General features: G+C 46.4%; 1 protein-coding gene across 2 annotated transcripts; it reads left to right on the top strand.

The window, feature by feature from the left end:
• The first annotated feature begins 66 nt into the window (after positions 1–66).
• Positions 67–27,285, top strand: SNAP29 (synaptosome associated protein 29). 2 transcript variants are annotated; one of them, XM_066259941.1, is made up of 6 exons: positions 67–506; positions 11,128–11,324; positions 19,128–19,213; positions 21,488–21,586; positions 24,094–24,248; positions 26,987–27,285. In XM_066259941.1, the coding sequence occupies exons 1-6, from the start codon at positions 270–272 to the stop codon at positions 27,014–27,016; spliced, it is 804 nt and encodes a 267-aa protein (XP_066116038.1). In that variant the 5' UTR covers positions 67–269; the 3' UTR covers positions 27,017–27,285. The 2 variants fall into 2 exon arrangements, with proteins under 2 accessions (XP_066116038.1, XP_066116040.1); XM_066259943.1 differs by lacking the exon at positions 24,094–24,248 and having other exon boundaries at positions 70–506.
• Positions 27,286–27,842: the final 557 nt, after the last annotated feature.

Raw genomic sequence — 27,842 nt, 5'->3', positions numbered from 1 at the left:
ACGTGTTTTCCCCCCGCCTGCAAGCCGCTGGGCACGATGGTCGGCTCCAGAGGCGGGGCCGCCCACACGTGACGCGCGGAAGACAATTTGCGACGGCTGAGTCGACTGGCGGATCGCTGCACTGGACGGTGGCAGCTGCGGCCAGACCGGTGGGCTCTTCTCGAGGGCTTCGGAAAGGCAGCCGGGACCCCTACGGGCCCGGAAAGGCCGTTCCTCGCCTCGGCTGCGCACCTTCTGCTCCTGCCCAGACCGAGCTGAGCACCAGCACCATGTCGGCCTACCCCAAAAGTTACAACCCATTCGACGACGACGCGGAGGATGAGGGCGCCCCGGAAACACCGTGGAAGGACACCCACGACTTCTCCGTCGGGCCCGGTGCGCACGCGGACAGGCAACAATACCTGCGGCAAGAGGTGATACGCAGGGTCGAGGCCACGGCCGCCAGCACCGGCAGGTCCCTGTCGCTCATGTATGAGTCCGAGAGGATTGGGGTCGCCTCTTCCGAGGTGAGTCTGTAGCGGGGTTGGACTGAATAGGCCAGTCTCTATTGTCACAGTTGCCAAGAAATGGTGGGTTTTTTTCACAATTTAGGGGAAATTCTAGAATAGAGTAGATTCTTGCACTTAAGTGACTTAGTATCTTGAGTACTTGAAAGAGGTAGTGTGCTCAAGGAATTTTCTTTAGCCATTAGTCTGCTTAGTTGATTATTTTTTTCTATTCTTAATTCAGACGCACATTCCACACTGTGTCCTGTCCAAGTAAGTAAAAATTCTGAGCAGCAGAGTCTACGGAAATGGAGGGTCAGAAGCCTGGCGCAGGGGCTTCAACCATTCCTCCCCTGGTGACCCAGAATGAATGAGGACTTTGTGAGCTGATGTCTGAAGCTTAAGAGCAAATGCGCCTTGAGTTTTTCCCCATCAGTGACCACTTCTCCCCCTTGCCAGTTAAAGGTGTTGAAGTCTTGTCTGCCTGCATACCTGATGAGTAAGCCATAGCACAACTTTTGTCAAATCTAAGGCCTTATCTTCTCAAATTTAAACAAAGATCTAAATAGACAAGTGTGGTTGGAACAATCCATTGTTTCAGCTCACCTTTGTCAGTTCTTTCCATCCATCGAAGGTTTTAGAGTTGGACTTTTAAGTGAGGATTATTCTTCTCTTCAGCCTACTAATGAAAGGATTTTGTGTGGGCATTATTTTTTTTAAGTTTTAAAAGACGCAATAGTAGATTATCGTTCTGTCTGCTCAGAATAATTAATACTAAGCATAGGTAGCCTGACCATGCTGTGGCGCAGTGGATAGTGTCCCACATTTGAAACCCCGAGGTCACTGGCTTGAGCGCGGGCTCACCAGCTTGAGCTCAGGATCACTGGCTTGAGCGTGGAATTATAGACATGACCTCATGGTCGCTAGCTTGGAGCCCAAGGTTGCTGGCTTGAGTAAGGGGTCACTTGCTCTGCTATAGCCGCCCCCTCTACCCCCCATCAAGGCACCTATGAGAAAGCAATCAGTGAACAACTAGATGCTGCAGCAAAGAACTGATGATTCTCATTGCTCTCTTTTTCTGTCTGTCCCTATCTATTGCTCTCTCTATGACTCTCTCTCTCTCTGTCAAAAAAAATTTTATTTTAGCCTGACCAGGCAGTGACACAGTAGAAAGAGCGTCAACCTAAGACACTGAGAACCCAGTTTGAAACCCTGAGGTCGCCAGCTTGAGTGAGGGCTCATCTGGCTTAAACATGGACTCACTAGCTTGAGCGTGGAGTCGCCGGCTTGAGCATGGGATCATAGACATGATCCCGTGGTTGCTGGAGCCTTTTGTGGTCTAGAGGGTAGGTCTGTTCCCGTAACTCGAGAGCCAAAAACAGAAGATGTGAATTGTTTCATACGGATTATATTGACACATCCCATGCTGCCCTCAGAGGTCCTTCTCTACACAGTGGGATGTATGAGAACAGACACGGAGTGGCACCTCAGGCCTGTGAGTCTTATTCTGGGCCATAAGGCCTGTGAGTCTTATTCTGGGCCATACTGGTATTGCTCTGCTAGGTAATAGTATGATCATGACTGGGCAGTGACAGGATCTTTCATTAGCATGATTGCACGTTTAATTTTTCTAAGCTCTCAATTATCAGAACAGGAATAGTCAGCACTCCTGCCCCAACCTCCTTCATACTCCAAACTATCTTTGAATCATTCTCAATACTCTTTTATTCTCCTCAGAGTGGCAGCTGGGTTGGAAGGTCATAATTCAGTCCCAGCTTGGCAGAAGTAGGAAAATTATTAGTCAAGTCACCTCTAGTGAAGGAGAGCTGCTCTTACCCTGTGAAACCTGGCAAGGTTTGTTTCTCACAAAGACTAGCCATGGGTCATGACTGCCAAAGGACAAAGGAGAAGTAGACAGGGCGGAGCAGGTTGCATCTGGCTGACCTGATAAGCACAGTCCAGAGCCATAGAGAGACTTGTAGGCCACTCAGCTCTTTTTCTATCTCACAAGTGTGATTTATTTCTTCTTTCCTTTTTCTAAGGTTTAATTTTTGTGAAGCGGTAATTTAGTCACAAGGTTCAAAATTCAGGCCCTGGCCAGTTGGCTCAGTGGTAGAGTGTCACCCCAGTGTGTTGATGTCCCAGGTTCAATTCCCAGTCAGGGCACACAGGAAAAGTGACCATTAGCTTCTCCACCCTAACCCCTCCCTCTTCTTTCTCTCTCTCTCTCTATCATCTATCTATCTATCTCTTTCTCACGCAGCCATGGTTTGATTGGTTCAAGTGCATTGGTCCTGGGTGCTGAGGATGGCTCCATGGAGCCTCCATCTCAGGTGCTAAAAAAGCAGTCACTTGGCCCTGGCCGGTTGGCTCAGCAGTAGAGCGTCGGCCTAGCGTGCGGAGGACCCGGGTTCAATTCCCGGCCAGGGCACACAGGAGAAGCGCCCATTTGCTTCTCCACCCCTCCGCCGCGCCTTCCTCTCTGTCTCTCTCTTCCCCTCCTGCAGCCAAGGCTCCGTTGGAGCAAAGATGGCCCGGGCGCTGGGGATGGCTCTGTGGCCTCTGCCTCAGGCGCTAGAGTGGCTCTGGTCGCAACATGGCAACGCCCAGGATGGGCAGAGCATCGCCCCCTGGTGGGTGTGCCGGGTGGATCCCGGTCGGGCGCATGCGGGAGTCTGTCTGACTGTCTCTCCCTGTTTCCAGCTTCAGAAAAATGCAAAAAAAAAAAAAAAAAAGTCACTTGTGAGCATGGCCTCAGATGGGCAGAGCATTAGCCCCAGACAAGGTTCACCAGATGGATCCCAGTCGGGGCACATGCGGGAGTCTGTCTCTATCTCCCTACCTCTCACTTGGGAAAAGAAAGTTCAAAATTAAAAACATACAGAAGGCTATGAAATTTCTTCCTAACCTCTGCCTCCACAGCAACCACTTACTGTGTTTCTTAGGAACATAGTTCTTAGTACAACCATAGTTCTTAGTACAACCTTGTTTTATGGAGCTATTCTGTGTATAAAAGCATGCTTACAATCTTTTTCCTTTTTTAAAAAAGTTTTTAAAAGAGTCTATTGATTTTACAGAAATAGGAGTGGAGGAGCGAGAAGTATCAACTCATAGCTGCTTCACTTTAGTTGTTCATTGATTTCTTATCATGTGTGCTTTGACTGGGCAGCAAGCCCAGGGCTTCAAACGAGTTACTTCAGCATTCCAGGTCGACACTAGTTGTCGGTGAGCCTGCACTCAAGCTGGTAAGCCTGTGCTCAAGTCGATGACCTCAGGGTTTCGAGCCTGGGTCCTCAGCATCCCAGGTCGATGCTCTGTCCTCTGTGCCAAATACCAGTCAGACCAGGCTTTTAAAATTTTTAATTTAAGCAAAGACATTCTCTACATTTTTATATTAACAGGATTGGAGAATATTTCATAGTGATATATAATGTGCTGCTTTTTTTGAAAGGTATGTCATTATTCCATTGAATTATGCTTCTGTTTATGTAGCCAGGGCCTTAATGATGGGCATTTCAGGCATTTAAACCTTTGGGTGAGCCTATTTGTGTCCTGCTTAAATACTGTTTTTGTACATGCTTTCATCATCCTGGCCAAGGTGCCTGCCCAGGGTGCTTCATGTCCCCTCTGGCAGTGAGCTGAGCATGCTCCAGTGACATGTTGTGGTGCCTTAGATCTCAGTATAGGGGAGTCCAGCAAGGAAAGTTAGACTTGGGCTGGAACAGCAGGTGTAGTAACATCAGTGGAAAGGGATTGGTGTTCAGTAGGATTTGAACATGATGCATTCAGCAGCCCTCACCAGAATGTCCTGCGCACTATTTTGTGCAGATACCGTACTTGCCTTCTCACTGTCTTTCTGGTACTTGTCACTGAAGCCACACTTAAACATTTAGTTTAGAGAGGTGGGCAAGAGGAGAACACCTCCTAGCCCGGAACAGAGGTCATCATGGTCATCTTTTCAAGGATTCTCCATAATTTAGGGTGGTGCCTCCATTCCCTGGGTAACTGGCCTGGGAGTAGCATCCTCCCCATTCTGAAAGAGGGGCTCTACTGACCAGTCTCCCCTCCATCTCTGGTGGTTCTGATGCCGCCATAGTTCTTAGTACAACCTTGTTCTGACACAAAGCTAACTGGAAGAAAGATATCTGCTAGCTTTAAGTAATTCCCCAGTAGATTGCTAAAAGGTATGAAGGAGGAGCAGTCTTTTGCTCAGCCTTCTACCCCCACACTTTTCATCACTGTGTCCTTTATGTTATTAGGTGCTCCCCAAATAGTTGCCAGGTAAATAAGTGACCTGAGTAAGGAAAAGTAAAAGAAGGGGGTGGAGGAAGCAGAGGATTGCTTGGAAGTGGAGAAGAGATTGAGGTAGGAAGAATGAATTGATGTGTGACACTGGATAGTCTTCTTAATGGCCAGAAAATGCCCCCTTAGGTATTTCAGGTGTTCTACCAAGAATAAGGGATTCTGATAGAGAAATTTCATTGGACCACATCTTCACCAATAGATCTGTTTTGGGTTTATTTTTTTTAATTTTTCATAAACTTGTCAATGATTGAATTTGATTGGAAAAATTTGGGGTTCCAGGCAAATTTACTGGCTTCTTAGCTATAACAAGGCACCTTTTGAGGATGAGTTGTTACCAATCTGGTAAGTCAGACATCCATACTAGGCATGTAGTATCTGGCCATATCTGCTGCTCCTTCCTGAAATGTGCGCTAATGGCTGCCCATGTTGTGGGAAGCTGAGCAGCTGTCTGATCTCCAGCCTTCCGCCTCTTAGTTGGTGGTTCTGAGAGAGGGAGATACTGTTGGAGATGTTTTTTGAGGATCCCCCAAGCCACCCTCAGCATCAGTGATTTCTTAGGTCTAATAGCAAAACTGTTATACTTCTAGTTATGGTTTATTGCAGTAAAAGGATACAGATTAAATTCTTAAAGGAGGCCCTGGCCAGTGGCTCAATGGATAGAGCATCTGCCCAGCGTATGGACGTCCTGGGTTTGGTTTCAGTCAGGGCACACAGGAGAAGTGACCATCTGCTTCCCTATCCACCTTCTCTCCTTCCCCTCCTGCAGCCAGTGGCTTAGTTGGTTCGAGCATGACCATGGGTACTGAGGATGGCTCAGTTGGTCCGAGTGTGTCATCCTCAGGTGCTAAAAATAGCTCAGTACCCAAGCATTGGCCCTAGATGGGAGTTGCCGGGTGGATCCTGGTTGGGGCACATGTGGGAGTCTACCTCACTATTTCCCCTCCTCATCTAAAAGAAAAAATTCTCAAAGGAAAAAGGCTCATAGGGCAGAGTCCAGGAGAGACCAGGTGTAAACTTCCACCTGGTCTCTCCCAGTGGAGTTGTATGGACAACACGTACTTCTCCCAGCAATGATATACAACAGCACAGATGAAATATTGCCAGTCAGAGAAACTTACCCATGCCTGACCTGTGGTGGCGCAGTGGATCAAGCATCGACCTGGAATACTGAGGTCGCTGGTTCAAAACCCTGGGCTTGCCCGGTCAAGGCACATATGGGAGTTGATGCTTCCTGCTCCTCCCCCCTTCTCTCTCTGTCTCTCTTCTCTAAAATGAATGAATAAATAAATAAATTAAAAAAAAAAAAAAAAAAAGAAACTCACCCAAACCTGGGAGTCTAGAGATTTTACTGGGGGTTAACCATGTCCACATGGATGGCTGCCTGGCTGACCTAAGTGTCCAACAACTTCAGAAGTGAAGTGTTGGCCCAAGGCCTCCCCGTCATAAATCACATTGTTCACATAATCCATCTGGCCTGCCCTAAGGACTCAGAGAAACAAAGACCCTCTTATCAGGATAATTCAAAGGCAGACAAGGCCCTTCTTTGGAATGTGCAGGATGTGGACAGTCCAGGCCTGCTGAGTTAGTCCTTTACTTAGGCCCCAGATCTGCCTGCATACATGAAGTGAGGGGAATCAGCATTACTGCCTTCCCCTTGGTGGTTTTTTGGTACAACCCAAGGTTCAGTTTGTGATTTTGAATCACTTCATGCTATCGCTGTGAGACATGCTGTGAGACTCATGTCTACTGCACTGAGAGCCCAGATTTGTGCATGTGCACACGTGCTCTTGTATCCCTGCCAGTGCTTTTGTGTGTGTGCACTCTTTGGAAGAGGAGCTGCATAATGAAGATAAATTTCAAGTTTCTAGACTCCAAATTGACATCTGTCTACTTATCTTTTGTTACCCAAGTTTAAGTACAAGCTTAATATGAGAAACTTAGTATTGACATCTTTTCTTCGGGAACTCTGAACATGACTCAGGGAAGACGCAGGATCCATCTGATGTTATGAGATGCTTTGGCTATGAATTGGGGCTGGGGGCTGGTAGTCACTGCTGCCCTTTGAACACCATAACTCTGCCCCTTCATTAATCCCTGCTGGGTCCTGCCCAGCATCCTCCCTGTTCCCTATCATGGTCATGCTTACCACATTCAGTCTTTCTTCCTCTCTCAGTTCCCCCAGCTGGCCCTGCCTCTCCAGGCTACTGCATGTGCTACTCCTCCCACCCCCAGTGCTCTAGCCCCACTCCAACCCTTTGACTCCCTAACTTCTCACCTCATTTGGGAGCCACCCTGACCCCACCCCCATCCCTTTGACTCCCTAACTTTTCAGTTTTCAACTTCTCACCCTATTAGGCAGCCTCCCTGACCCACACCCCACCCTTAAACCAGGTAAGGAGTCCCTTTGAGGGGCTTACCCTGACAGAGCCTCAGTCGTGTGTGTCTAATGGCTTTCTTTTCTATCTCCCACACAAGATTGTAAGCTCTGTGAAGCAAGGACCCAGCTGCCTTTCTTGGATGCTCAGCACTGCAATGTAATTAACAAATGAAAAATCGGATTTAACTACCCTCATATTGTCCTCTGCTAGACTGTCAGCTTCATCAGGGCAGAGATTTGGGTGTTCACCCGTGAATGCCACACAGCTGGATTAATGCCATGCAGAGAGGGCAGGTGCTCAATAATAGGTGTTTGTGGGTGTCTTGCAGCACCTCTGTCATTTTGTGTATGTTTTCAAAGAGCGTCTGCCAGCCATGATTCCCGAATATCTTCACAAGGTCTTCAACTATCTTTGTGCTTCCCCTTGTCTACAAATCTCTGTGCTTGATAAAAAGCCACAAGGCAAAGAGGAATTGAAACATGTCTCTCTGTGTTGTCTCTCAGCATTGTACCTCCAGCCACCCAGATGTTTTTCTCTGACCATCTTTTTTTCGAGGTTAACCTTAGAAAACTTTTGAGGCTCAAGGGGGTGAGGGAATCACCTGTAATGCTAACACCTGAGGGAAGAGCTTTGCAGATGTTCTCTTTACCCTGAGGGCACTTTGCAGAGCTCCATCCACCTCATCTCTTAGGTGACCTCCCATTTTCACAGGAACCAATAGAGAAGACTTGACATGGCCTCCCTCTGGGGGATGGGAGGCTTCCCTTCTTAATGGCTGGAGTGCAGGGCCTACCTGACCTGTCCTTTCTGACCTGGCACTCCTGGTGTTTGTTCTGCCAAGCCTTTTTTCCTCGTTTGTAGAACTAGGTCACAGGTACGTGAAGTCCAGTCATTTCCTTTGCTTGAAGGAGGATTTTAGCAGAAGTTCCTTCTTTCCTGACCTTCTAACCAGCAGATCACCTTCTGTAAACACCAGCTTCCTGCTCACAGAAACTTCCAAAGACCAGAAGAGCAGCACTCACTTCCTGGCCTTCCAGCCTCACAGCAGGACAAGCCACCCCCACATATTTCTCTGCACTTATGTCATAACGTCTAAATAAGATGTTTGGTTTCCTTACTGAGTCAGCACAGTGACGCAGACTCTTGAGAGTTTGAAAGACTGTCACTTGGAAACAGAAAAAAATAAAATTGAGGAAGGTTTTGTCAGCTGCTTTTTACTGCTGAGACTGTCCAAATTGAGGTGAAGGCCAAGTTGGGAGGGCAAGTAGCTTATGAGATGAGCCAGACTGTCATAGGAGAGTTCACTGTCAGGGGAGCCAAGGACCTGCTCCCTGAGGGCGCAGAGCCCTGGCTGCCACGCCCACTTCAGCTTCCTTAAATGCCTCTTTAGCTTCAGATTCTTCTGTTTTCTGCTGTGTGTGAAACAGGCTGTTTAGGACTGGACTGTTGGTAATATATCAACTCAAGAAACAGGAGTCCTGGAGAAAATAATTTTACTCCTAATTTATAGCTCTCCTTTGTTTCAGGAAAGACTTATCTTAGAATGGACTTGAAGTTGACAAACATAAGGTGTTAGAAGTAGAAACTCCAAATAAATTAACAGAATATTTTAACACCTTGATATCTGAAATGGGCTCTCAAACCCATTGGTTATAGTTTCTTTTTATTATTATTTTTTTTAAGTGAAAGGAGGGGAGATAGATTCCCACATGTGCCCCAACTAGGATCCACCTAGCAACCCGTTGGGCTGATGCTCAAATCATCCAAGCTATCCTCAGTGCCTGAGGCCAACACTGGGACCAGCCAAGCTATCCTCAGTGCCCTGGGCTGATGCTCAAACCAATTAAGCCACTGGCTAGGAGAGGGGAAGAGAGAGAGAAGGGGGAAAGGGAGGGGAAGAGAAGCAGATGGTCGCTTGTCATGTGTGTCCTGACTGAGGACCAAACCTGGGACTTCCACATACCAAGCCGATACTCTCTCCATTGAGCAAACCAGCCAGGGCCTATAGTTTTATTTTTATTCATATTTCCAATGTGTTTGTTTAATTTTTTCATGATTTTTTTTTTAGGTATCAAGAGAGAACATCTAAAGATTATTTGCACAAGTAATCTGCTGAGCCACAGGGAGATGCTGGGTTAGAAGACTGAGAGGGAAGGTAGCTGAGGGCAGGGGCTGCATCATGAAGTAAAAAAGAAAAACTTGAGGCCCTGGCCGGTTGGCTCAGCGGTAGAGCGTCGGCCTGGCGTGCAGGAGTCCCAGGTTCGATTCCCAGCCAGGGCACACAGGAGAAGTACCCATCTGCTTCTCCACTCCTCCCCCTCTCCTTCCTCTCTGTCTCTCTCTTCCCCTCCCGCAGCCGAGGCTCCATTGGAGCAAAGATGGCCCGGGCGCTGAGGATGGCTCTGTGGCCTCTGCCTCAGGTGCTAGAATGGCTCTGGATGCAAGAGTGACTCCCCAGAGGGGCAGAGCATCGCCTCCTGGTGGGCATGCCAGGTGGATCCCGGTCGGGCGCATGTGGGAGTCTGACTGCCTCCCCATTTCTAGCTTCGGAAAAATGAAAAAAAAATTAAAAACATCAAAAAAAAAGAAAAGCTTGAGAGACTTAGGAGTCTTCTGGCTCAAAAGGCAGATCATAGGGAGAGACATGGTTAGAATGCCCTTTAATAGGGACTAAAACAAGTTTGGCACAGATAACAGAAAGGGTTAGTGTTTCTTTGGTGATGAGTTCATATCCTCAGCCAGAAGTATCAGCTCTTGAAGAATAAGACCCAGGCTGTTCTTGTGGTTACAGAGCATCATTCATCTGCCCATTCAGCAGATTTGCAGTGAGCAAAGCAGGTTCCTGCCTCATAGAACTTGCATGCTATAAAGAAAACTATAGCAGGCCGAGAATGGACTATTGAGGGTGAAAGGAGGAGTTCTGCTTTCAAGAAGATGATCAGTTAAAGCTCTTTGAGGAAGTGGCCTCTGAGTGGACACACAAATTAAGTGAGGAAAGAAATCATAGAAGTACCTAGATGAGTATTATAGGCTGAGAAAGTAGCATGTGCAAAGGTCCTGTGACAGTCACTCTTGGTACAGGTTTTAAAACAAACTATAGATGAGCTGGAATCATACACTAACAGGGTTCAGAAAGAACCCCAGAATATTATCCATGAAATAAAGTTTAAAGATATGACCAGAGCCACATGGTTCAGTAGGAACTTCCATAACTGAAAAGAAAGCCTATAAAACCATAGTCCAGCCTGACCAGGCGGTGGCGCAGTGGATAGAGCATCGGACTGGGATGCAGAGGACCCAGGTTCGAGACCCCAAGGTCGCCAGCTTGAGCGCGGGCTCATCTGGTTTGAGCAAAAAAGCCCACCAGCTTGAACCCAAGGTCGCTGGGTCCAACAGGTGGTTACTTGGTCTGCTGAAGGCCCGCGGTCAAGGCACATATGAGAAAGCAATCAATGAACAACGAAGGTGTTGCAATGCGCAATGAAAAACTAATGATTGATGCTTCTCATCTCTCTCCATTCCTGTCTGTCTGTCCCTGTCTATTCCTCTCTCTGACTTACTGTCTCTGTAAAAAAACAAAACAAAACCATAGTCCATGGGGCAGTGCCAGGTTAAAGCCTGTAAGGGTTATCGGCACCAAATACAGGGCTAGAAAGGGTCTTCTGCCAGTCCAGGCCCTATACTTTGACTCCTACAAGCATGCTTCATCCTGTGAACCAGCCTCATGTGGGCAGGAGGGGAAAAGAACTCGAGCAAATAAGCAAGCAAGCAAGTAGAGGTAGATCAAGAAGGGGAAGACAAAGGAATATATTGTCAGAAAGGATAGTATGCCCCTCGCAAATGACAGTTTCTGTCTCCGTATGTGCTCACAGAGTTTATGAAGAGCCTGCTGTGTGTCGTCTGGTACAGGAGAGGGAGAATTACAAAAACATAATGCTGTCGCCTCTGGTTTTCCCCAGGAGCTTGTCCGTCAGCGAGGAGTCTTAGAACGCACAGAGAAGATGGTGGACAAAATGGATCAAGATTTGAAGGTCAGCCAGAGGCACATTAACAGCATTAAGAGTGTGTTTGGAGGGTTCGTCAATTACTTCAAATCTAAACCAGCAGAGACCCCAACTGAACAGAATGGCACCCTCACCCCCCAGGCCAACAGCAGGTGAGTAAGTCTTCAGCTGTCCTGATGTGAAGTAGCAGAAAGTGGGGTTTAATGCAAATGGCCAAGACTCTCAGGCCACTTCTAGTGCCTTAATAGGATCCAAGAACCTTGTAAGTGTCTCTTGGAGAGGGATTCTTGTTTAAACAGATTGAAACAATAAAATCTTTCCCCAGTGCTCTGGATTACCTTCTTTTGATTGACAGTCAGTCTGCAAATTCAGCATCAATTGTATCTCCAATAAATTACTGCTCCAGTAATTTTGTACCCCAGTAATTTGGAAGAGAGAGTGTTCACTTCAAAAGCTTAGTCAGGCCTAACTCGGCGGTGGTGCAGTAGATAGAGCATCTGAATGGGATGTGGAGGACCCAGGTTTGTGACCCGGAGGTTGCCGGCTTGAGCATCTGGTTTGAGTAAGGCTCACCAGTGTGAGCCCAAGGTCACTGGCTCGAGCAAGGGATCGCTCAGTCTGCTGTAGCCCCCCAGTCAAGGCACATATGAGAAAGCAATGAATGGACCCTGGCTGGTTGGCTCAGTGGTAGAGCGTCAGCCTGGCGTGCAGAAGTCCCGGGTTCGATTCCAGGCCAGGGCACACAGGAAAAGTGCCCATCTGCTTCTCCACCCCTCCCCCTCTCCTTCCTCTCTGTCTCTCTCTTCCCCTCCCACAGCGAGGCTCCATTGGAGCAAAAGATGGCCCGGGCACTGGGGATGGCTCCTTGGCCTCTGCCCCAGGTGCTGGAGTGGCCCTGGTCGCAACAGAGCGACCCCCCGGAGGGGCAGAGCATTGCCCCCTGGTGGGCGTGCTGGGTGGATCCCGGTTGGGCGCATGCGGGAGTCTGACTGTCTCTCCCCGTTTCCAGCTTCAGAAAAATACCAAAAAAAAAAAAAAAAAGAAAGCAATGAATGAACAGCTAAGGTGCCGCAACAAAGAATTGATGCTTGTCTCGCTCCCTTCCTGTCTGTCTATCCCTATCTGTCCCCTCTCTCTGACTCTCTGTCACAAAAAAAAAGCTTAATCAGTACAAATGTGATTCACTTCACCAAATATTTGCTTTGAAAGTCTTTATAGTGAAATTTTCCGTATTTAATCCAAGTTGCTAATTGATTTTTGTTTTAAAGATTATTCTCCCCAAATTTTTGGCCAGAGTATATTGAAATCACACATGTGATTTTGGCAGGCATGTAAATGTGACAGGTTTAAAAGATAAAAGAACTGAGTTTCTGCCAAAATAGATTATTACTATGCATATCTCAGATCACTGTCTTGTCTTTTATTATAAAAACGTAACCGTGTTACAAAAAATTTGCACCTTACCTACCATAACACAGAAACTTAAAATTAAGTTTTTCTTATTCAGTGACTTTATAGTTGTGTTGTATTAGAGTATTTTGGTTTTGTAGCCTGCTTCCATTTAACCCAGAAGACCGATGTAATGTTATTACACAGGTTTCATAGCCATCATACTGTGTGTGTGTGTGTGTCTTGATTCTGGAATACAGAATCTTTTTAAATTGATTTTAGAGACAAAGAGGAAAGGAAAGAGAGAAGCATTCATTTGTTGTTCCACTTATGCATTCATTGGTTGCTTCCCATATGTGCCAGGAATCGAATCCGCAATCTTGGTGTATCAGGATGATGATCTAACCAACTGAGCTAACTGGCCAAGGCCAGAGATATTTCTTTTTTTTTCTTTCTTTTTTTTTTGTATTTTTCTGAAGCTGGAAACAGGGAGAGACAGTCAGACAGACTCCCGCATGCGCCCGACCGGGATCCACCCGGCACGCCCACCAGGGGCGACGCTCTGTCCAGTAGGGGGCGATGCTCTGCCCCTCCGGGGTGTTGCTCTGCCACGACCAGAGCCACTCTAGCGCCTGGGGCAGAGGCCAAGGAGCCATCCCCAGCGCCCGGGCCATCTTTGCTCCAATGGAGCCTTGGCTGCGGGAGGGGAAGAGAGAGACAGAGAGGAAGGAGGAGGTGGGGGGTGGAGAAGGAAATGGGCGCTTCTCCTATGTGCCCTGGCCGGGAATCGAACCCGGGTCCCCCACATGCCAGGCCGACGCTCTACCACTGAGCCAACCGGCCAGGGCCCAGAGGTATTTCTTTTGATGCATAATTGATCTTAAGTAACAAGCCAGTGACTATTTACTTGTACATACATCTATATGGCCATCGCACAGATTAGAAAGTAAGGTACTATGGGGGGAAAATTAGGAAACTATTATCAGCTCACAATGGGACTAGGGAGAAACTAGTATAGGCAAAAGAGCCAGTGGCAGCAGAAAGAACCGGCAGGTGAAGACATTGGTGAGGGGTCCAGGGCTTTTTTTTTGTGGATACACTACCTAAGTTATAAAGGTTGATTTGTTACTTGGATTTTGACTCAGCCATAATATTCCATTCATCCCCAACTTTCCAGCTTGACCCTAATTTTAAATATTTTGTTCATTCTATACCCCCAACTGCAGTAGCTTTTTTATTTTTAATATGCACATCAGAAATGTGATTTGTGCCTGACCAGGAGTTGGTGCAGTGGATAGAGTGTCAGACTGGGATGTGGAGGACCTAGGTTCGAGACCCTGAGGTCACCAGCTTGAGCGCAGGCTCATCTGATTTGAGCAAAGCTCACCAGCTTGAGTCCAAGGTCACTGGCTCGAGCAAGGGGTTATTCGGTCTACTGAAGGCCCACGGTCAAAGCGCATATGAGAAATCAATCAATGAATAAGAAGCCACAATGAAGAATTGATGTTTCTCATCTCTCTCCCTTCCTGTCTGTCCCTATCTGTCCCTCTCTCTGACCCTCTCTGTTTCTGCCACATACACACAAAAAAGAAATGTGATTTGTGTCCTCATTTATGGCTACTGTAATAACCATAGGAAGTGTAGATGTCTGTTCACTTTGGACTGAGACATCCACCTCATACAAACTCAGCAGAAGAGCAAGCCCTTGGAGCGGTGGGAAGCTGGCGAGTTTATGATTGGCACTTCCCTGTGTCCTCCATACCTCTTCTCAAAGGCTTCTTCTTGGGGCTCATGATATAAAGGCCTTTAAGGTCCTGAGACTCCCAGGGTAACTTCCCTTTTTTTTGGAGCATCTTAAAACTGGAGGCCTTCCAAAAAAAAAAAAAAATCTGGAGGCCTTCCCAACAAAGGTGTTCCAGCAGGGAGGCAGTCACAGTTACTTTGGAAAGGAGGACTTATCAGTGCCCCATCTAGCCTCTGCCCCTAGATTAGCCCCAGTCAACTGTTGAGTTCTTGCTGTCACTTAGTAACTGTAGGAAGCAAAACTTTTACATGAAGTAGCTTACTGTCATTTAAGTGTTGTCCACATATACATGGAAGCAGATCTGTGCAACTTTGTAAAGAGGCTGCTCTGGTGGCATTGTGTGTGTTCCTTTCTTCATGGATCTGAGTGCCCATTCTTTGCAGCACCATTACTTTGGCTGGGAGATAAAGCTGTAGGAGCAAGGTCCATCTGTCTTTTGGAAGTTAGGGGGGGAGTCATACAGTCAATAGTGATGCAGTGGAGGCTTAGAGGAAGGGGAACTTGGCCTTGGGGACTGAGGAGCTGACTTGTGCATGGAGTCAAGGTTGTGTGGTAGTCTCCCAGTGAAGGAGGGGGAAGGTAGTCAAGGCACCAGAGAAGCCAGGGCAAGGGAGGACATTGGTTGAGGCATGGTCTATGACGATATGGGCTATTAATCCCTAAAATCTTTTTTCAAGGATTGATAGAAACATCAATTCAATTTATGTTCCACTCATTTGTGCCATCATTGATTGATTCTTCTATGTCACTTGACTGGGGATCAAACCCACGACTTTGGCATGTGGGATGATGCTATAACCAACTGAGCAACCCGGCCAGGGCATAATCCCTAAATTTGCAAAAATTACTACTATGTATAATTGCTTCTACAAAATTCAGTAAATTGTAAGTAAATATTTTTGTGATCCTTTTAAAACCCTTAATCCATAATAACAGGAATATTTGTAATTTAAAAGTGTTTAAAATAAAATAATAAAATCAAACTTCTGTCGAGTTATGTATTTCTAGTATATATTCTATAGCACAAACTCTTGGGCTTTCTCTAAAGTTTTATTTGTATCTTGGTAAGCCATTGTTCTTGGTTACAAAGCTTCATAAGCTGCTTGGTCTAATTCCATTATAAAGCTCATGGGAGATCCATTCAGATCACAGATTAAACTATCACTGAACCTGAAACTCTCTAATTTATAAAGACTTGGCTTCTGACCAAGATCCACTACTCTCTTAGATTCTTTATCATTTCTGTCACTGTCCTTTGTCCTTTGAATTTTTTTATTTTTTATTTTTGGATAGACACAGAGAGTGACAGGGACAGACAGGAAAGAAGAGAGATGAGAAGCATCAATTATTCGTTGCAGCACCTTAGTTCATTGGTTGCTTTCTCATTTGTGTCTTGATTGGGGGTGGTGGCTACAGCAGAGTGAGTGACCCCTTGCTCAAGCCAGCAACCGTGGGGTCATGTCTGTGATCCCACACTCAAGGCAGTGACCTCGGGGTTCCGAACTTGGGCCCTCCCCGTCCCAGTCCGATGCTCTACCCATTGCCTGCCACTAGTCAGGCAGAATTGTCTTTCTTTAGGGCAGCCATTTTTAACCCAGAAACCAAGCTTTTATTATGTAAGTATTACTACTGTTTACATAAGAGAGTGCACAGAAAAACAGTCAGCTTTGGGATAATGTGGGCTGGATGATGGCTGGGTGGGCTCAGCAGCTATACATCTCCCACTTACACCCAGCCGGCAACATGTGGGACCCACTGTCATGCTCAAAGAAACCAGCTGTGTGTTCTAGACCTTCAGTCACGGCTGCTTTCAGAAGGTTTTGCTCTAGTCTACATGTCAGTGGAGCACAGGGAGCCTGCAAAACTGTTAGCTTGACAGAATCTGGGCTTGCTCCTAATGGGCAGGGAGCCTTTAAAAACTTCAACTGGAAAAGTACATGTTAGGATTATGTTAGAAAAATGTCTGGCATTTTAGGAGTAAGGAAAGGCAAGGCAGAGAACTAATCCCTAAGGGTAAAGAGAAGCAGGGCAGGAAGAGGGGCCGGGTTTCTGGGGTACAAGAGAGATGAAGAGGAGTTTTGTTTGCATGGTTTGTGCAGAAGGATGATCGAAATGGAGAATAACTGTGGATCCCAGCTTTTCTGATGAAATGGCCAGGCTGTTGGTAAGCAGAAGTGGAGAGGGACAGACTGTGTGGGAAGCCTAGCTTCCAGGCACGTGCTATACCTGTGGGGATTCAGTGGGGTGTTGGGTACAGTGTAGGTATCTCTGAGTTGCCAAAAGAAGTTCCTGTCTATAGCAAGCTCTAGCAAACTAGGAAGCAAAATCAAAGATACTTGTAGGCCCTAGCTGGATAGCTCAGTTGATTAGAACATCATCCTGAAGCACAGAGGTTGCCAGTTTGATCCCCAGTCAGGGCACATAATGGAACAGCTCAATGTTCCTGTCTCTCTCTCTTCCCCACACTCCCCCTCTCTGCCTCTTCCTTCCTCTCTCACTGAAATTAAATTTTTAAAAAAAAAAAATTTTGCCCTGACCGGTTGGCTCAGCGGTAGAGCGTCGGCCTAGCGTGCGGAGGACCTGGGTTCGATTCCCGGCCAGGGCACATAGGAGAAGCGCCCATTTGCTTCTCCACCCCTCCACCGCGCCTTCCTCTCTGTCTCTCTCTTCCTCTCCCGCAGCCGAGGCTCCATTGGAGCAAAGATGGCCCGGGCGCTGGGGATGGCTCTGTGGCCTCTGCCCCAGGCGCTAGAGTGGCTCTGGTCGCAATATGGCGACGCCCAGGAGGGTCGCAACATGGCGACGCCCAGGATGGGCAGAGCATTGCCCCCTGGTGGGCAGAGCGTCGCCCCATGGTGGGCGTGCCGGGTGGATCCCGGTCGGGCGCATGCGGGAGTCTGTCTGACTGTCTTTCCCTGTTTCCAGCTTCAGAAAAGAAAATGCAAAAAAAAAAAAAAAAAAAAAATTTTAAGATCTTTTGTAGGAACTTATAGAACAAGAAAAAAATTTTTCTAGTAGTAAAAGTCAAGATAATAATTGAGGCCCTGGCCGGTTGGCTCAGCGGTAGAGCGTCGGCCTGGCGTGCAGGGGGACCCGGGTTCGATTCCCGGCCAGGGCACATAGGAGAAGCACCCATTTGCTTCTCCACCCCTCCCTCCTTCCTCTCTGTCTCTCTCTTCCCCTCCCGCAGCCAAAGGCTCCATTGGAGCAAAGATGGCCCGGGCGCTGGGGATGGCTCCTTGGCCTCTGCCCCAGGCGCTAGAGTGGCTCTGGTCACAGCAGAGCGACGCCCCGGAGGGGCAGAGCATGCCCCCTGGTGGGCAGAGCATTGCCCCTGGTGGGCGTGCCGGGTGGATCTGACTGTCTCTCCCTGTTTCCAGCTTCAGAAAAAATACAAATAAATAAATAAATAAATAAAAAATAAAACCAAAATATATTAAATAAATAAATAATTGAGTATAGCCTGACCAGGCGGTGGCACAGTGGATAGAGCGTCGGACTGGGATGCAGAGGACCCAGGTTCGAGACCTCGAGGTCACCAGCTTGAGCGCGGGCTCATCTGGTTTGAGCAAAAGCTCACCAGCTTGAACCCAAGGTCGCTGGCTCCAGCAAGGGGTTACTCGGTCTGCTGAAGGCCCGCAGTCAAGGCACATATGAGAAAGCAATCAATGAACAACTAAGGTGTTGCAACGCGCAATGAAAAACTAATAATTGATGCTTCTCATCTCTCTCCGTTCCTGTCTGTCTGTCCCTGTCTATCCCTCTCTCTGACTCACTCTCTGTCTCTGTAAAAAAAAATAATAATAATTGAGTATAATTTTTTTTGTAATACAGGTCTACTAATGAGAAGACTGAATTCTTAATTGAGGTTCAAAGTTAGTGTTTCCTATCATTTGATTACTGTGGCCACACAGGTGGTAGACTGGATTTGGCCCACGGTTCAAAGTTTTCTGAGTCCCAGTCTAAAGTACACAGTTGGTTGTTTTATATACTCTTTTCTAACTGGGGCTAGGATGTTTGTTTTCTTGAGGGAGGGCCATCTAACCAGATGCTTTGCTTCTTAGAAGCTTGCTACATGGTGATGGTGCTACCAAGAGTTACTGATGGAATCCCTGCTTTGGTTAGAGGAGACTTTGATTTTCTTATACAGGTATTACTTGAAAAGACTGATTGTACTGTCGTGTTTTTCCTTTCTAAAAGTTTCCTTTGGCCAGGTGGCTCAGTGGATAAACCATCATCCCAGTGTGCTGAGGTTGCAGGTTCCACCTCTGGTTAGGCCACATACAAGAAGCAACCAGCCTGACCAGGCGGTGGCACAGTGGATAGAGCGGAGGACTGGGATGTGGAGGACCCAGATTTGAGACCCCGAGGTCGCCAGCTTGAGCACAGGCTCATCTGGTTTGAGCAAAGCTCACCAGCTTGAGCCCAAAGTCACTGGCTCGAACAAGGGGTCAGTCTGTTGTAGCCCCCGGTCAAGGCACATATGAGAAAGCAATCAGTGAACAACTAAGATGCCACAACGAAGAATTGATGCTTCTCATCTCTCTCCCTTCCTGTCTGTCCCCATCTGTCCCTCTCTCTGACTCTCTGTCTCTGTCACAAAAATAAAGAAATAAAATAAAATAAGCAACCAATTTGGAACAATGAAGTGGAACAATGAAGTAGAATAACAAGTTGATGTTTCTCCCTTCCTCTCTCTCTTTCTCAAATCAATGGGGGGAAATTTTTAAATAATGAAACTTTTTCCTATCTTTATTAAAAGATTGAAAGATGCTGTAAGTACAAGTAAAGAACAGGAGGCACAGTACCAGGCCAGCCACCCAAACCTCAGGAGGCTGAATGACTCAGGTTAGTGGGGACTTACACTCCCTCCTGCATTTGGATTCTATGGGGAGACCTCTGGATTTTATGTTGGCCTTGAATGGATGAGAGGTTACAGGGCAGGGGCTTCAGCTGCTGTCAGCCCACATGCCGGGTGAAGGGTATTAGGGTCCCAGCACTACTCTTAGGGAGCTGGAGGTAGGAGTTACTTTGGAAAGTGGCATAATGAAGTGGGAGCCTGCATCTCTTTGAAGGTGAGCCTGGGTTCTGGCAGTGAATAGCTAGTTGTAGGAAAACCCCTATTGTAAGTAGAATAATGGCCACATCCTGGTCCGTAGATCTTGTATGCATATGTTGTTAAGTTATATGGCAAAAGGGGAAATAGGTTGCAGAGGGAATTACAGTTGCTAATCAGCTGACTTTCAAGGGGGGAGATTATCCTGGGTTATCCAGTGGGGCCCAGTGTAATCACAAATGTCCTTTCAAAATTGAAAGGGAGGCAGAAGAAGGAGTTTCATAGCGAGAGATTAAAGATGCTACGCTACTGGCTTTGCAAGATGGAAGAAGGGGTTATTACTAAGAAATGCAGGTGACCTCTAGACACTGGAAAAAGAGCCCTGGCCAGTTAGCTCAGTTGGTTAGAACATCGTCCCGAAGCACAGAGGTTGCCGGTTCGATCCCTGGTCTGGGCACATACAGGAACAGATTGATGTTCCTGTCTCTCTCTCTCTCTCTCTCTCTCTTCCTTCCTTCCTCTCTCTCTAAAATCAATAAATAAACATTTTAAAAAAAAAGAAAAAGAAAGAAACTGGAAAAGGCTAGGAATTGGATTCTGCCCCAGAGCCTCCAGAAGGAACCCAACCCTGTTTCAATGACACCCTGATCTTAGCCCAGGGAGACCCATGTTGGAAATCTGACCTCCAGAATTGAAGGATAAGTTTTTTACAGCAGCAGTAAGAGACATACAACCCCCAAGCCTGAGTGGGGGGAGAAGCAACAGAATGGAAAAGGTGTGCAAGATAGAATGTTTTGTATGAAATCATCCATTAATATCAAATGATGGACCCAGAAACATCCCTTCCCTGGAAAGGAATTTAGGCCTCCTGGGGGCTTCTGTAGACCCCTAGGAAGCCAGGCACATTGGAAGGGCTCCAGAAACCATATGCTTTCTGTGCTACCTTCAAGGAAAGCAGAACACACCCTGGCAGCACCAGAATCCACCATTGTCATGGTTGACACAGCTAAGGACAGGCCCACCAGAGGAAGAGCCGGGAGTCAGGAAAGGCTAAGAGCAACACCATTTAGTTTGGAAAGGCAAAAACCATGGGAGGAAATGAGAGAAAACTAAAATAAACCTGGGAAAAAATTGAGCTCTTTATATCTTAAAGAAGTAGAGCAGGAGCCCTATACCCAAGAGACAATTTTAAGGAATTAAAGGGAGTTTTTATTTGTGTGGAGTGTTTTAAGAGACTAAAAAGAAACTGCCACTGTATGTGTAGAATGGCTTCAGTGGTTGGTGCTAGAGGAAATATCATCAGTCTATCCTAGGGATATATCCCTAAGAGATGTAAACTGGGGTGACAGACGGGCTTCTCTGTACATTTAGAAAACAAGTTCAAGGAAGATTTATTTCTAGGGGCAAATGTGTATTATTTAACATTTCTCTTTTTTCTTTTCTTTATTTTTTGTTTAAGTGAAAATACAGACTAGAAATAAATTTCAAAAAAAACTCACCCATCATCTCATTTCTATAACATAATATTTTAATTTCTTTTTTTTCTTTTTAACTTACTGATTTTAGAGAGGGAAGGGAGAAAGAGACAGGAACATCAGTCTGTTCCTGTATGTGCCCTGACTGGGGATCAGACCAGCAACCTCTGCACTTCAGGATGATGCTCAAACCAACTGAGCTATCTGGCCAGGGCAACAGTTTTTATTTTTAAACCTTGTCTTGTCCCTGAGCCTGTGTGGTTGCTCATTGTTGCAGTTCCACTGCCATATTATTACTTCTATGAATCAGTGTCTCATGAACTCCTGCCAGTGCCCGACCAAGTCACCCATAGGTTGAGGGTCTTTGATCTCTGAAGGGATGCCCTGAGGAAGCATGTCTTCCTCTCCTACAAGCCTGCCCAGTGCTCCTGCCCCTGCATGTCATCTGTTCACACACTCATCTCTTTGAATGGCCTCTAAACCAATCACCTTATTTGTTCTATCCATTTGTCAGATTGAGATTAATTTGGTGAAGCATCATTTCTAGAGACATCAGTTAATGGTTCTTCTATTGTTTCTTTCTAAACTCAGACTCTGTCCCTGAAGGCGCCATTTCTTCTATGAGTACTGAAGCTTACCCAAAGAACCCACACCTTCAAGCCTATCACCAGAAGATCGACAACAATCTAGGTAAGACTGGAAGCTGCACCAGCCTGTGCAAGTCCCTTTTTCAAGACACTTGTCTTTCAGACAGCCCACACCAAGCCAGCCTGTGTACTAGTGGGCACCTAGGTTCTCAGGACTAAAACCTGGTGTCTGCCTCTCCCCAGTCACATGTCAGATCCAATGCAAGTTATATCCTTCTCACCCCTTGCTCTTTGGAGTCTGTTTACTTCTTTTCACTTTCTCTTCTTGTGTGGATCGTGACCTCAGCAGGGACCAGAAGTCCCTGAGGGGCCACACAGTGTAGCCTGGACCCTGCTTACTTCATTCTTCCTACCTGACATGCAGAGCCCTATTTCCTCCCCTGCAAACCAGGCTCAGGAACAGAACCTGCATCTGAGGACTAGGGTAAAGGTACTTGAGTGACACCATCAAGCATGTAGGAAACTACCTATCCTGGTAAGAGCGAGCACTCATGTGTCCCTTATAGCACATTGGCCATGCAGCCAGGTTCCTTACAGTCCAGGTCCCTTGCCCTGGCCTCTGGCTCCTGCCTGCCTCTCCAACCCTCCTGCCATCATCATTTTGTAGCTCTGGACTCTTTCCTTGCTCACTGCCCCATCTCCCTAGACTGTCCTTTTTCCCACTCTTGTTTTAAAGTGGCCGCTTCTTGTCTCTCAGAACACTCTGGTTTCCACTACAGTGGCCTACTGATGTCTTCCTGACCAGATTATAAACTCCCGAAAACACAGGAATATTTCAGTTTAGCACTACACCCAGGGCCTAGCAGGCAAGCACTCAGTGATTATTTTTTGAATAAAGGGAGTGAAGTCAGTTATTTGAAGTTCAAGGGCAGAATGTCATGGTTACAGACTAGGGATTGACCTTGTGAGCGACTTTCATGAGTTTATTCTAAGTGGTGTCTCAGTGTTGCCTCCTCTGATCTTTGCTCCATGGACAGGAACCTCTCCCATGGCTACCTGGGCTCATCAGTCTTCATTTCCTGTTAGGAGATGACACAGTGAGACAAAAAGTAAAATGTCTTCCTACTCTAAAGTGTGCAGTGGGAGGCAAACCCAAGCTCCATGAAAATGCATATTGGGTGTCTGTATGCAGCCTTCCTCCTGCGTTTTTCCTCCCAGGAGGGGACACACTGTGGCGCCCTTCCCTGCTTGGCCCAGAGCAGCACCCATTCTAGCAGGCCTGAGCAGATGGCATGAATGGCATGTTAGGCATACTCTTTTTCTTTTTAGTTAACATTTAACCTTGGTTTCTGAGTACATAGATTCACTGTAGAAAATTATTAGGTTAGGTGAGTGCCAGGAGGAAATAAACATCCAGCAGTAGCCACTGGCTTGGTGCCATTCTACTTTTTGTGTATGTGTGCACGCATATGCATACAGTGTCAGGTGTACTGGGGATCATTCAGTATGCACTCTTCAGTGTCCTGCTTTATCACTTAGAAATTCAACACTTTCCTAAAACCTTTTTCTTAAAGTTTCTTTGAAAAGCCCCTGCTCTTGGACATTTAGGTTATTTCAGTTTTTTGCTACTGCGTATACATACACCTTTGTCCATTCCTGTGAGGACATTTTTGGCCACATTTTGTATCTAGACTACTAAAAATGGGATTATAGTCAAGGAATAGGTTCTTTTTTTAAGGATTAAAGAAAATCTTCACAGAAATAGGCAATGATTTTAGTGATGACACATAAGCAAGAATGGATAAATACAAAACTAATTCCGCCACCCACAGCTCACCACTGCTTCTCTCAGAGTGAATGTTATCACTAGACCTACGTGGCTACAGGGAAGCAGACCCATCTCTACAATCTCTGTGCCCTGGCAGAACTTCACCTACCCTTTGCCCTTAAAGCCCAGACAGTCATACATTGCTTCTGTCCTCTAGAGCCAAAGGGCAGAGTCCAGAGATAGAATGTGTGCCTGTCAGATCTAACTATTCCAGAGAAACAAAAGGGCTTGAAAGCCATCGGTCCTCCCCACCAAAGATTTCCTGAGAGAGAAACCTAAGGAAAGTACAGAATTCAGGAAGTCCAGCTTACCTGTAGAGGCTGAGGGTGTAAGGTTAGCTTGAGGACTTGTAGCCTGGTGTGGAGGAGGGCTGGGGTAGAACAGGGAGACTCCGAGCTTAGCCACCAAGTTCCTCTGACACCAGCACACACGGCTGCCCTGGGACATTAGCTCTTCCCTTCATACCACACCCACCCTCTGTCTCAGGGACTCAGTTCCCCCCTAAGGAGAGCTCACTTGCCCTGTGACTTGACTTGATCACACTTTTTATCTCATTGTCTAATGTTCACAAAAATTAGGGGATATTTCAAAACTAATATGAAGTGATAAAATATCCCCTAATTTTTTTAAAATATTTTTTATAGAGAGAGGGGGGAGAGAGAGAGAGAGAGAGGGTAGAGGGGGGGAGAAGCAGGAAGCATGAACTCCCAATGTGCCTTGACCAGGCAAACCCAGGGTTTTGCATTCTTTCTTCTTCTTCTTTTTTTTTTTTCATTTTTTAGAGAGGAGACAGACAGAGAGACAGAGAAAGGAGAGAGAGAAGGGGGAGGAGCTGGAAACATCAACTCCCATATGTGCCTTGACCAGGCAGCCCAGGGTTTCGAGCCGGCAACCTCAGTATTTCCAGGTCGATGCTTTATCCACTGCGCCACCACAGGTCAGGCTCCCCTAATTTTTGTAAGCAGTGTAGTTAACTGTTCTTTGCTCTCCCAGCTACCAACAAGCTTCCTGAGGCCAGGGTGACCTCGCAGGTTTTATGGTGGTGGGTTTCAAGAAATTCAAGAAGCATAGGGCTGAAGGCTATTTTTCTTTTTTATTGATCCTGCTTTGATTTGTGGTGCCAGTGCCAGTATTTGTGGATTCTTTTTTTTTTTTTTAATTTATTCATTTTTAGAGAGGGGAGTGAGAGGTAGGGGGAGGAGCAGGAAGCATCAACTCCTATATGTGCCTTGACCAGGCAAGCCCAGGGTTTCAAACCAGTGACCTCAGTGTTCCAGGTCAACACTTTATCCACTGTGCCACCACAGGTCAGGCAGTATTTGTGGATTCTGTCCTTTTCTCACTTAGAGTTTTACCTGTAATTTAGCAGTTAGAAGGCTTACAAAGCACCACCTCTTCTCTCTTCCCTCTGGCTTTTTCCTGTCCTGCTGTTCTTAGTAAAGGGACAGAAAGCAGCTCTGGGCATGCCCCCCATTCCCACTTCCCATGTGCAAGTACGTGTGTGTGAGCATACGCACATATACACACACACAGAGTAATGAAACCTGGGATAGAGTCTTTATCATTCACTTGGAATCAAGTCAGGACACATTTCTGCAGCTGGCACAGCCCCACCAGGGAACCCCAGAGTCCCTCCACATGCCTCTTCCCCCCACTCACCCTCAGTTCTCCTTATATCATCTGTGCCAAGTCAGCCTTTTACGCACTCCTGAAGTTGGCCATGACCTTATAGACATGATCACTCTTAAAAACAAATGTGAGATTGATTTTTATAACATTTTGGAACAGAAGGAAAACATTTGTTACCAGTAGTGAAAAAACTAATGAGGGAAATAGAGTGAGCTCAGAAGGAAATAGAATGCGCTCATATGGGGGCTCATTGTGGCCAGGCGCTCCTGGAGCCCTTTCTCTCACGGGCTCACCTTAGCTGTGGTCAGGGTCCTGGGCAGGCTGGAGCTAATCTAAGGCGGAGGGTCAGAATTTGCACTCAGACCCAGAGGGACTAACCTGAATTTCCCCCCATACTCTACTTCCCCTGAGTGGAAGTGGGACTCTCATATTGGAACTTGAATTTCAACAATAATGATGTAACTTTGCACAAGAGCTGAACCTTTGCCAAAAGCAGTATACTCTAGTTATTTGGGGCTCAGCCAGCTGGCATCTCTGAAGGAACTCAGCACCTTCAGCATTTCATTGCTTTCGACATGGGGACAGCAGGCTGCAGAGCTCTGTGTACTCAGCTTATTCAGAGGCCAATGTCTTCTTCCTGTCCCCAAAGTAAGCAAAGGAAATGGTGCCAGGCCAGTTTTGGGAAAAGCAAGCTGTCATACACCAGAACAGTCACAGCATTGAGGTGTTCACAGATTTGGGAAATGGTAGCAATGAGTGAATGAATGTGGGAAAAGGTGAATTTTCATAACATAGGTAAAGGGACCTCACTGCGTTTGTGTGGGAACTTCTGTAGTTCATGTGTGGGGGTTTTTTGGGTTTTTTTAAATAATTATATTATAGTTGATGTGTTTTCTGGCAGAGCATCCCAAGTGGCAGGGCAGGGACAGACCCACACCCCCCTTCTGCCACTTGCAGAGTGGACCAGAAGGTATAGCCTTCTGCAAGGGAGAGCCTGGTGGATATAGAGGCTTCCTAGGTCTGTCTCTCAGGCATGTTTCCAAAAGAGGATCCTCGTATTTTTCTGTGCTTGATCTAGCTTTAGAGAGCTAGAGATGGAAGAAAGGAAAGCAGCCACTACTCACTGGTATGGGATTTTTGCTTCTGAAGAGCAAGCCAATGGGTCTGGCTGTTAATAACCAGTATATCTCTCCCAGATACTCACCGTGGGGTCTAGGAGAGGAATATTTTCAGACCGCTTTGTGCTCTTTTTCTATGGGTATTAACTGATCTTGCAATTCACAGCAACCTCCTAGAAGGTTCAAAGGCCGCTGAAAAATTATGTAGGTCTATGCACTTTATAAAACACTGGGAGGACAAACACCATTGTATTAACAGTGGTTATCTTAGGTGGGTGGTATGGGGAGGAGTGACTTTTGCATTAAGAACATACTACTTTTCATTGAGTAAACAGATTTTCTTTTCACTTGCACATATTTTGGAAAATAACCAAAGCACTGGAAGATAGCCTGTTATCTGAGGAAGACTTTTTTGTTGTTGTTTTGAAGGCGACAGAGACTCAGAGAGGGGGACAGATAGGGACAGACAGGAAGGAAGAAAGATGAGAAGCATCAATTCTTCATTGCAGCTCCTTAGCTGTTCAACGATTGCTTTCTCATATGTGCCTTGACTGGAGGCCACAGCAGAGCAAGTGACCCCTTGTTCAAGCCAGCAACCTTGGGCTTCAAGCTAGCGACTTTTGGGCTCAAGCCAATGACCATGGGGTCATATCTATGATCCTACACTTCATCCAGTGACCCCATGCTCAAGCTGGTGAGCCTGCGCTCAAGCCAGATAAGTCCACACTCGAGCTGGCAACCTGGGGGTTTCAAACTTGGGTCCTCCACGTCCCAGTCTGATGCTTGATCCACTGCGCCACCACCTGGTCAAGCCGAGGAAGAGGACTTTATAATCTAAATGTCACTAAACACCTGGGAGGGAACAAGAAGCAGTTCCTGATGCTGTCACTGTTTGCTTAAGCCTGCATGTCCTTTCCCTCTCCCACAGATGAGCTGTCCATGGGACTGGGCCGGCTGAAGGACATAGCCCTGGGGATGCAGACAGAAATTGAGGAGCAAGATGACATCATTGACCGCCTCTCAACCAAAGTGGACAAGTTAGATGTCAACATAAAAAGCACAGAAAAAAAAGTTCGACAGCTTTAAAAACAGTGAAGGATTTATACTCCATTATGATGAAAGAATTTGAAAGAGCTTCTTTTAAATTCCCAAAAAATTTCACTTATTATTTTAGTATGTAATTTAACATGTGTTTGCAAATGTTATAATAGAGTGGGTTTTAAGAGATTTTGTTATAAGGAAATGTGTGTCACACTTTTTCTGAGAGCCAACACCTCACTTAGTTATTTGAACTGAATGATTAGAGGTGTAATCTGAGCACGGTTTCTTTGCCTTGAATATCTTGGGCTTTGATTAGTACCATGTTAGAATAAGAAGAAAAAGTTGCATTTTTTACTTTAACCAGCATATGCAAAGATGTGGGCAGGATTTTCATCTCTGTTTGTTGTATATCTCATTCCTAGACCTTATCAAGAGTCAGATTGCTAAGGGACCCTTTGAGCCAGTTGTTTGTTCAAAGGGTCCTTCTCACACCTCTCCTGCTCCGCACATATGCACACTGAGCATGTCCTAATTCTGTTAACTTCCTGGAAAAGGATCAGTATGAGGTTCAGAAATGGAGTGTCAAGCATTCTTTGCTGTTTTTATTGACAAATGTCACCTCTTCCCCTCTGGCCTCTACCCTTGGCGTGCATTTTAGTAGGGGTTCAGACCAGCCCTGTTTAACTGTGATGCCTGGAAATATGTAAGGAATTGGGTAAGCCTTTCTTCCTTGTGTACCCTCA

This window comes from Saccopteryx bilineata, chromosome 2, assembly GCF_036850765.1.
Source record: "Saccopteryx bilineata isolate mSacBil1 chromosome 2, mSacBil1_pri_phased_curated, whole genome shotgun sequence".
NCBI lineage: Eukaryota > Metazoa > Chordata > Mammalia > Chiroptera > Emballonuridae > Saccopteryx > Saccopteryx bilineata.
The sequence above is the reverse complement of the archived record's forward strand: the minus strand, read 5'-3'. Positions and strand labels throughout refer to the sequence as shown.

Bases quoted from the DNA above. Each gene is read 5' to 3' on its own strand.
- SNAP29 (XM_066259941.1), top strand. From the start codon at position 270: ATGTCGGCCTACCCCAAAAGTTACAACCCATTCGACGACGACGCGGAG. The intron at 507-11,127 runs GTGAGTCTGTAG...GGTTTTCCCCAG, and splicing joins TTGGGGTCGCCTCTTCCGAG to GAGCTTGTCCGTCAGCGAGG. The intron at 24,249-26,986 runs GTCAGGCTCCCC...CCTCTCCCACAG, and splicing joins TATCCACTGCGCCACCACAG to ATGAGCTGTCCATGGGACTG.